Source organism: Crocodylus porosus, unplaced genomic scaffold (assembly GCF_001723895.1).
Source record: "Crocodylus porosus isolate Cpor-Errol unplaced genomic scaffold, CroPor_comp1, whole genome shotgun sequence".
Classification (NCBI taxonomy): domain Eukaryota; kingdom Metazoa; phylum Chordata; order Crocodylia; family Crocodylidae; genus Crocodylus; species Crocodylus porosus.
Window position 1 is genome coordinate 79,286,471 of NW_017728949.1, and position 10,289 is coordinate 79,296,759.

Sequence of the window (10,289 nt, forward strand, 5' to 3'; positions counted from 1 at the left end):
GAAAACAGAGTTGCTTTTTCAGGCAAGCCTTATTCACTACATAATGCATCTCTTGCCTATAGAATTATACACAAATGTTAAACATACAAACATATGAAAGAAGGCTACACTATTCCAGTTTAAGCTTTAATCTAGTATGGGAAAAGATCATCCACACAGGCAGTTACCACAAAGCAGCTAACACACGCAGCCCAATTCTGTTTCTTCTTTGACAATCCCTCACAGTTGAAGATAATCATCTTCCATGATCATCTTATCTGTGGGTCTAAAGATGGCTGATGAGGCTAATCCAGGATCGACAGACTCTGCTGCAATTCGGGCATGCGTTTCCATGTGGGGTAGGCAGTTTCAGATACCTGATTCAGTCCATGACATGTTGTTTCTGCTGCTCCTACTTTTTCATCTCCTGTTGTCATCATAAGGTATCAAAGCACTGTGACCCTTGCAACAGACTTTTCCTCCATTTTGCGTGGTCCTAGGCAATAGTCTCCTACAAGCTGATGTCAAATTCACATTTTTTCAAATTGGCCTTGAGGACATCCTTGAAGTGCTTTCTCTGCCCTCCTCATAACCATACACCTTGACTGAGCTAGGAGAAAAAAGCTTGCTTTGGGAGTCTGGAGATGGAAATCCAAATGACATGGCCAGCTCAGTAAAGTTGATGTTGAATGATCACCACCTAGATGCTCATGGTGCCTGCTTGAAAGGGGCCGCTGATGTTGCTAATGTTGCTTGCTGTGTCTGTCTCCCCACTGGATTTGAAGGATCTTCTGTAGGCATCGTTGATGGTACTTCTCCAAAAACTTGAAGCATCTCCTGTACATTGTCCAGGGACTGCTCATGAAGAGCTTGTTGATGGAGAACCTTAGCCTTCTGAATGTTAAGAGTCAGTCCCACTTTCTCAAATGCCTCTATCAAGATGTTAGCAATTGCCTGAATGTTTGCTTCTGAGTAAACACAGACTACAGCATCATCAGCATACTGGAGCTTGATGATGGAGGTCAGGGTGCTCTTGTTTTTGCCTCAGAGTTGGCTGAGATCCATTTGGTAGTTCAGCTCCACTCCTACTGGAAGTTTGTAGGAGGTCAGATGTAGCGTCACGGTAAAGAATATTGAGAAGACTGTTGGAGCTATGATACAGCCTTGCTTAACTCCAGTCATAACCTCAAAGGGATCTGTGATAGATCCATTACTGAGAACTACCACTTACATACCATCATAGAACAGGCAGAGGATGGTGATGAATTTCAGTGGGCATCTATTTCAGATGGATCCTCCACAGCACTTCTCAGCTGACAGAGTCAAAGGCTTTTGTGAGGTTAAAAAAAAGCTAGAGAAGCTTATGTTGTTCCTGACATTTCCCCTGAAGCTGGTGAGCTGAAGATCATGCCAGTTGTGCCTCTTGATGCCCTAAACCCACAATGATTACTCTGGGAAGAGCTCTTCAGCAAGTGGTTCAGGAGGAATCTTGCAATGATCTTTCCTGTGGTGGGCAGCACGGTGATCCCTCTGTAATTTCCAGTCAGAATAGATCCACAGTCAGACAGCTTCTATTTCACCCCTTAGGTGTGAAGTGGACTTGCACGCTTAAATTCAGTCCTATGTCATCCTCTTCAACTCCCTGAAAAAGTGGCAGTATCATAGAATCATATAAGTAGGGTCGGAAGGGACCTTGTAGATCTTCAAGTCCGACCACCTGCCTGGGCAGGAGAAAAAACTGGGTTCAAATGATCCCACCTAGATAGGCATCAAGCCTCCTCTCAAAGACCCCCAGGGCAGGAGCCAGCACCACTTCCCTTGGAAGTTGGTTCCAGATCCTAGCTGCCCTAACTGTGAAGTAGTTCTTACCAATGTCTAATCTAAACCTACTCTCCAACAACTTGTGACCGTTATTCCTTGTCATGCCAGGGGGTGCTAGGGGAAACAAGGTCTCTCCCAAGCCCTTCTGGTCCCCCCGCTAGTGACTTTATAGACAGTCACCAGGTCCCCCCCTCAGCCTTCGCTTGTGGAGGCTGAACAGGTTCAGGTCCCGCAGTCTCTCATTATAGAGTCTGCCGTTGTCCCCGAATCATGCGGGTGGACCTTCTCTGGACCCTCTCAATGATGTCCACATCCCTCTTGAAGTGGGGTGCACAGAACTGGACACACTACTCCAGCTGTGACCTGACCAGTGTTGCATAGAGGGGGAGGATCACCTCCTTGTCCCTGCTAGAGATGCATCTGTGGATGCACGACAAGGTCCAAGTTGCCCTGCCAACCGTGACCTCACATTGTCAGCCCATGTTCATCTTGGAGTCAATAATGACCCCAAGATCCCTTTCTGCCTCCGTGATCAAGAAGGGAATGTCCCATCTTGTAACTGTGCTGCTGGTTACTACTGCTGAAGTGCAGCACGCTGCACTTGTCAGTATTGAAGCGCATCCTGTTTTTGTTAGCCCACCTCTGCAACCTATCCAGGTCTTGCTGCAGTCTTTCCCTCCCTATTAGCGTGCTCACCTCACCCCAAATTTTGGTATCATCAGCGAATTTCAACAGGTTGCTTTTCACCCCGTCGTCCAAATTGCCGATAAAAAAATTGAACAGCACGGGCCCAAGGACCGAGCCCTGGGGGACTCCGCTGCCCACTTCCCCCCAGGTTGACTATGACCCATCCACCACCACCCTCAGAGTGCGACCCTTCAGCCAATCTGCAATCCATCCGACTGTGTAGGCATCAATGCCACAGTCGCCCAATTTTTTAATGAGGATGGGGTGGGAGACGGTGTCAAAGGCCTTGCTGAAGTCCAGAAAGACTACATCCATGGCAACACCTGCATCCAATGCTTTTGAGACCTGATCATAACAGGCAATCAGGTTGGTCTGATATGACCTGCCCCTAATGAAACCATGCTGGTTGCCTTTGAACATCATCTCTGAGGCTGGCCCATTGCAGATGTGCTCCTTGATGATCTTCTCAAAGAGCTTCCCTAGGATTGAGGTAAGACTGACGGGCCTATAGTTGCCCGGGTCCTGCCTCCTCCCTTTTTTAAAGATGGGGACCATGTTGGCTATCTTCCAAACATCTGGCACCTGGCCTGAGCACCACAAGTGCTCATAAAGCTGTGCCAAGGGCCCTGCAATAAAACCTGCTAGCTCCCTCAACACCCTGGGGTGGAGAGCATCTGGACACACTGATCTGAACATATTCAGCCCCTTCAGAAGCTCTCTAACCCAGTCCACCCCAACCTGAGGTCTGGAGGCATTCCCCTCTAGTCCATCTTGCATCACAGTGGGGAAGTCTCGGTCTCTGCCCAAGAAAACGGAGGTGAAGAATTGGTTAAAGAGGTCTGCTTTCTCCTCTGGCACAACCACCACCAATCGCCAGGGCATTACAACCCCTCTGTTTTCCCTCACTCTCTTCTTTCTGTGATTCAGTCTTAAGGATTAAATGGAGACATAGTACAAAAGTAGATACAGTAATGCAGGTGTGGTCAACGCCCAGGTACAACGTCTCATCCAGCCTAGAGTGCTCCCTGTGGGTCCAGAAGTTTGGTAGCAGAGGAGTGGTGCCACTAGAATGAAGGTGCAACTGCTCCCCCACCACCAAATGTCTGGACCCCTTTGGAGTCCAGGGTCCCATGTGCCAGATCTGGCACCCAATCCCAGCACATGGGGCTGAACAGGGGCAGCGCTGGGCCCCAGGGTCCTACCCCAGCACACGGGGGTGGTGCCAGGCCCCAGGGACCAATCCTACAGTGCAGGGGTGGGACAGGATGTGCTGAGCCCCAGGGCTCAATCGTGGCATTTGGGGCAGGAAGGGGACAGTGCCAGGCCCCAAGGCCTGATCCTGGTGCATGGGGCTCTGTCTGACCCCCAGACCAGCCCTATAGCATTCATCTGGCCCACAAGGCCAAAAGGTGAAGCACCACTGCATTCAAGAATTTTCAGGGATGTGAACATAAGTGGAACAGAACTGAACTGGCACCAAGTTGATTTAGACACCCAACAGGGGGAACTGGCCCTTACTAAATTTCTGCCTCTTTTCCCCTGTGGGAATTTGCACACATGCCAATTAGCCATGGACCTAAGACTCATTTTCTGAATTTGCTTTTACTTTAAAATCACTCTACAAATATTTTTTTAGGACACAACTATTAGACTTCTCTTGAGCAGAGTGCCTGAACTCAAAAGGGGACCAATTTAAATCCAGGCTTCACAAAAGAGACAGGTGCTGCAATCACCATCATTCCATTGACTTCAACAGAACTATGTAAAATTACCCCAACCAAGGAGCTGGGGTGAGTTTTCAAACCACCTGCAAGAAACTAGTCATCACTAGAGAGAGTGTCATTCTAGTGAACTGCTGAAGAGACAGCCCCATAATACGCCTTCCAGGAGATTAAATAGAAACTCAAACTTCTATTAATAATCCTCAGGCATTTGTCTGGAATACTGAAGATGTGCACTTTTTCTCCACAAAACCATTTTAAAAGCCTAGGAAGTAGCAGACTTATTTCCAGTGTAAAAGAGCACTGCAAGTTATCTTGTGCAGGAAAGGAAGACTAGCAGTGCCTGCCAAAAGGTACAAATCTCTGTTGATGCTCCTTCACCCTCAACATCCTGTCTATCCCTCCCTTCCCTCCAGGAGCAAAACTCATCCAAAAGAACAAGGTAAACAATATTCCCAGGTACAACCAGTTCAATAGGATTAGATGGATTATTTCTCAGTTAAAAAGTACTGTAAATCTGAAATAACATGTCTTCAGCAAACGGTAGGATAAAAGAAGAGGAGAAAGAGGATTTAGACCTGTTCCTCCTTTACAAAGTAACAAAAATTAAAGGCCACAGGAAATTTTGAAAGAACAAATGAGCTTATTCAAATGTGATACAGAAGGCTTGCTTGCTCCAAGCATCCAAAAAACAGATTGGGCCTACCGCACATCACCTGTTTACATGTACTTGGCCATCTGTAAGTATTGTGTAAGAATGCACCATCTAGTGGTGAAATATCTAACTGCTCCCTCTGGTTTGCCTATCAGCCAGCTGTTTTAATAAAAGGTTGCCAACTCCTGCTTTAGAGGAAAGTGCAAAAAAAACCCAACAAAAACTATGGGAGGAGGGCAGATATAGGGGGCCATGTCATTTTCTAACAAGTCTCCCAGAATGAGCAGTTCAGCACAATTTTCTAATAACTGTCAGATAATTCTGCATATTCATTTTACCATATTTTTGTCTTCATAATCTTTTAAGCTTTTGGTAAGATCTTCCAAGATGAAACTATTATAACGTTTAACCTTTACTTCAACCAATTTATCAGTTAGCAGATTTTAAAATCTCTAATCTGGAGCAGTACACAAAGTTTTTTTTTTTTGTTGGGTGGGTTTTTTTAAATAGAGGTAAAACATTTGCTGTTGTCCAGGTTTCATAGCCGTTTTCAATTAGACGCTATATTTTTGCTGATGCCTGGGTCACTTCATACTTAAGGTATTTCTGAACTTTTGGACTAATACTATCAGAGCCCCATGAGTTCTTTAAAATGTCAATTTGTTCCAAAATTTCTTACGACACTGATAACACCACATGTTTACAACCAAGGAGAAAAAAAAACAAAAACTTTATTTTGGTATCTGCACAACAACAGCATCTGTTGATGCAAAACAACTGAATCCTCAGAATCTGTAGCAGCCACCCCTTTAACCTCTGGTGACCCAAAGAGCCCCACCAATCCTTTCTGCTAACTTAAAGATTGTCTTGTCAGTTACAAGGGTAAAGAAGTTTATAAAACATCCCGTAATTTGAGTTTCAGCTTCCATACTTTAAAAGCATTTCAACTTGACCCGAATCCCTCAAATCTTTTCATGTAGCAATACTGGTTTACTACTAGCTTTCCTGATTCTATTTTTTATTAAGCAATACGTGCATCTTATAAAAATGGAGCAAACCTACTGAAGGCTTCCCATCTTATCTACAGTACGCTCGCTAACTAAAGCAAAAAGTGCTTGGATGCACAACAGTATTTTTCCCTTAGGTATTTCACTGTTCCCAAGAAAAAATAATCCAGAAAAACAGCCCCTACCCTTACTAAATTAATCCAGTTTAGGAGTTCTTTATATATCAAAGTATTATTACATTCACGTAACTCACTCCATACTATTTTCAACCATTCCCTTTAATATCTGCAAGTCATTTCCGTAGCACATTCCCCCACTGCCTCCCACACAAAAAAACAGCATTAAGTCATTGACAAGACAGGTATCACTCGGTTGTATTTACAACTTCAGCAGAATCAGAGACTGAATCACTACAGATTAACCCAGGAAAATGTTATCAAATGTTATTACAACTGACTTATGTTTTAATGTAAATGAAAAAGGTTACCTTATTTATTATAACACGAACTTCACTTGCAAAATCACGTGAACATATTTCTAAATGAAAAATCTTCCCACAATTTGATACACAGGCTCCTAACAGCTGAAAACAGAAATAAAATTGTGGGGAAAAAATTAAGATGGCAATAAAAGTTACTGTCCACAATACAAATACATATTGCAAAAGAGTAAGGGCCAAATTCCACTCTTGGATAAGCACGCACAACTCCATCAGTTAGTTGTCCACTAGAACTGCATGCAAGTATTCTTGGACAGAATTCAGCTATAATGACTGCTTGAGTACATAAAGATATACATATCTCAGTTTGGTAAAATAATAGTGCATAGGCTACTTACTGTTAGTGCTTGTAATGCCACATGTGGGACCTTATGATTTACCCTTTTCATAATGGCTTTAAGGCAATCTTTTGCTCTAGAAGACAAAAAAAAGATTTCAGTGGTACAGAAGTATACTTCAAGTACTACTGCTACAAAATAGGGGTGCACCAATAAAGATTTCTCGGCCAATACCGATAGTCAGTTATTACCCAGTCATACCAGCCAGAACTGACCCAATAACTGATATTTAGTATATTTAGCACCATTTCTAAATGTGGAGAATGCCGATACAGTAGACACGGTAGCACTAGTGCTTCTGGGAGCCACTCTAAATAAAGTGTCACCCCCTTACTCCTGGAGCCCATGTAAAAGTGCCTGTGCCAGTTGCAGCAAGCAAGGCTAGCCTAGTAGTGGCCTACAACTGGCTGTGCAGGGCCCTTTGGCCCCTGTCCTTCAATCCCAGCCTAGGGGCAGCTGCCTGAGCCTACCTGGCTGCCCAGGGCTGGGTAGTCTCTGGGCCAGGCTCACACTCTTGTCCCTCTGACCAGGGCAGGACCTAGCTGGCCTAAGGATCCTGGCTGCACACAACAGTGGGAAGGAGCAACTGCCCAGGGTGGTGAGTAGCCACAGGGGTCAGCTTCCGATCGTTCCTCCTGCGTGGCAGCAGCCGAGTCTCCCCCAAGCTCTGTTAGATGGCAGTGTCCACATGAACCAGGGAAAGTGGGGTTGCAGGGGAGTTGCTGTCTTCCCCCTTCTTCTTCAGAGCCCTTGTCCTGCTTCTTGCCGCCGGGCCATAACAGGGGCTTGAGCGCCAACATTAGGGCAAGGCGGGCAGAGTGCAGCGTGTAGAGGGGTGCAGCTGCGGAGCGCCTCATCCCCCATGAAGCAGCACCTACCCCAGTGCCTTGGATGCAAGATGAGCCCCTCTCCCCCAAATGTGCTTGCGGGGAATAAGTGATTAATATAACCCCTTAGGAATACTTCCAACTTTGTCACACACAAATAATAAGGCCCCAGTCCTCACTGGTATTATATTCATTTGTCGCCTCCTCCACTATAACCCCTCCCCTCAGATTTGGGTTGGGGAGGAGGCCAGGCAGCTGTTGCAGCTCCCACACCAGCCCTGAGCCCAGGTCAGAGAGACCCACAGCAGCTGCTTGCCACTGCACCCTGCACCCTCTGCCCACACTGGTGGCAAGCACAGCCAGGCACAGAGCACATGGGACTCCACTGCTGCTGTGCACCATGGGAGGGGCTGTGCCTCCACATGCTGCTGTGCTCTAGGAAGTGACCAGAGCCTGAGAAGCTTGGCCCTGGCCAAGCTTTGCCACCTGCCTCTGAGGCAAAGACCCCCAGGCACTGTGGGCTGAGTCACACTTGCCTGGGTTGGGTAGCTCAGCTCCACCCACCCCTTCCCTCTCCAGTCATATCTGTGGTATTCAGCACAGCACCTTTTACAGCACCTGCCCCGGTCCCCACCCCAACCTGCAGTCCATGCTATGACATTGCCCAGTACACCATGTCAGCTGCTCCACTGCAGACCAGCTCAGCCCACCGATGAGGGCGTATCCAGGGTCACCTCAGCCACAGGAGGGAACCCAGGTATCCAGGGGCCCCAGACAGAAGGCGTAAGTATCAGAGAACATTAATCAGCTACAACGGCCAAAAAAGGCCAATAACCGATAACATAAATTTCCCTTTTATCAGTGCCCATCTGATAGGCAACTGATAGGCACCTCTACTACAAAATTCAAAACCAACACAAAGGCAAAATTCAGCAGTTACTTTTGGCCTTTACAAGACGATTGAAATTACTGACTATGCTTATATATGTTAAATTTAATTTGGAACCTGGCCTTTTTTTTCCTTGTTGCCCTCTATCCATACCACCCTTCCCTCCCACACATACAACTAACTATGCAAAAACTTTGCCATAGTTAACTTTCCCACTTGAGTAGAGAACTAGCTTTGCACAATGAAGTTAGTTCCACTTTCTTCTTCTGACTTAGATGCTTCAGGAACTTTATGCAAGGATATCTTAACATGAATAGCTCATTTTACTGTGTAATGCTGCATAAAATTGGAGTAAGTCCAGAATACATCAATTACCCTGCTAGAAGTTTTGTTGGAAAAGAAAAGCTTCAAACTTCTTCTCAGCAGGTTTTAAAGCCAACTGTGCAGATCATTAGCACAGTTTATGAATCTTTTAGGTCAATATTTCTGCAGAGCTGACTCTGAAAAGCATCTTCAGAAGCTTCACTCTTGTAACAGCATTCATTTTTTAACTGAATATGAAATTCAACATTGCAAAGATGAGATGCATCTTACCCATTAGGAGTACTTCCAACTTTGTCACATATATCCATAATAAGACCCCAGTCCTCGCTGGTATTATATTCATTTGTGGCCTTTTCTATAGAGAAAAACAAGACATGCATCAAATTTGAGTTCAAATTTTAGTGAACAAATATAAACAGCAACACTCTGTATACAAATAACTGAGAACAACAATGTCTTTTCCTAGACTAGTTGTAACATTTGCTAATTTCTAAAATAGTTTTATGGTGTACATCAGAAAAACTACTACTCCACACACACTATATATTATGGCACAAGACCAACAACTCTGATTAGCACTTAGAGCCAAAAAGCAAACAATAGTATTTAAAGAGGTAATGGTTACATTATGAAATATATACCGCACTCTGCACTTAATTACTGCAAATTTAGGCTAAAAATGATTCCTAAGACCATGCATATAATGTATAATATATTTAATTTCCTATTTAAGATGCTATTTGCCATTTAGATTCTACCCAAGAATATCACTAAGTTATAACAGAATCTAAAAGATAATTAAAAGTCTTTTCACTATGTACTTCAATATTTTCCTCGAATGCTAGCTTCTCCTCACTCAACTCATTAATGCACACCTTGCCATGAGGAATTCAATGTTACTTTAAGCGAAAAAAAACAAAAATGATACAAAGAATATATAAATTGCTCTATGTAGTCTTTTCTTCATAAAAAGCATTTTTGTATCTAGCATTTATTGTGCCACTCAACCCACTGGCCTCTAAAGCCTAATGTAATTAAGTTACATACTCCTTATGTATTAATTAGTAAAATTTCGTGGTAGGGCCATGTGACTGAGATCATATAATAATATACAGTGACGATACAAATAATTACAGTAAAAAGCAAATATTCTTTATAATATTCTTTAAGTATTCGCAGATAACTGGTTAAGGACGATACAAATAATTACAGTAAAAAGCAAATATTCTTTATAATATTCTTTAAGTATTCGCAGATAACTGGTTAAGCTCTTTCACAGAACTTTGGACTTTCATAGATTTCATAGACATTAGGGCTGGAAGGGACCTCGGAAGATCATCGAGTCCAGCCCCCTGCCCAAAGGGTAGGAAGTCAGCTGGGTCATAGGATGCCAGCAACAAAGCATCCAATTTGCTCTTGAAGGTGTTCAATGTAGGTGCTTGAACCACCTCTGACGGCAGACTGTTCCAGACCTTGGGGGCTCGGACAGTAAAGAAATTCTTCCTTATGTCCAGCCTGAAACAGTCTTGCAGTAGTTCATGA

The 10,289-nt window shown here is 44.3% G+C and overlaps 1 protein-coding gene across 2 annotated transcripts in view; it reads right to left on the minus strand.

Moving 5' to 3' along the window:
- STAM2 (signal transducing adaptor molecule 2) overlaps positions 1 to 10,289 on the minus strand; it is a 54,993-nt gene that overhangs the window by 30,732 nt on the left and 13,972 nt on the right. For both annotated transcript variants that reach the window (XM_019554126.1, XM_019554125.1), the window contains exons 2-4: positions 9,018 to 9,102; positions 6,708 to 6,783; positions 6,358 to 6,453 (exon numbers count right to left, since the gene is read on the minus strand). In XM_019554126.1, coding sequence (XP_019409671.1) covers positions 6,358 to 6,453; positions 6,708 to 6,783; positions 9,018 to 9,102 — 257 coding nt within the window. The remainder of the gene's footprint in view (positions 1 to 6,357; positions 6,454 to 6,707; positions 6,784 to 9,017; positions 9,103 to 10,289) is intronic.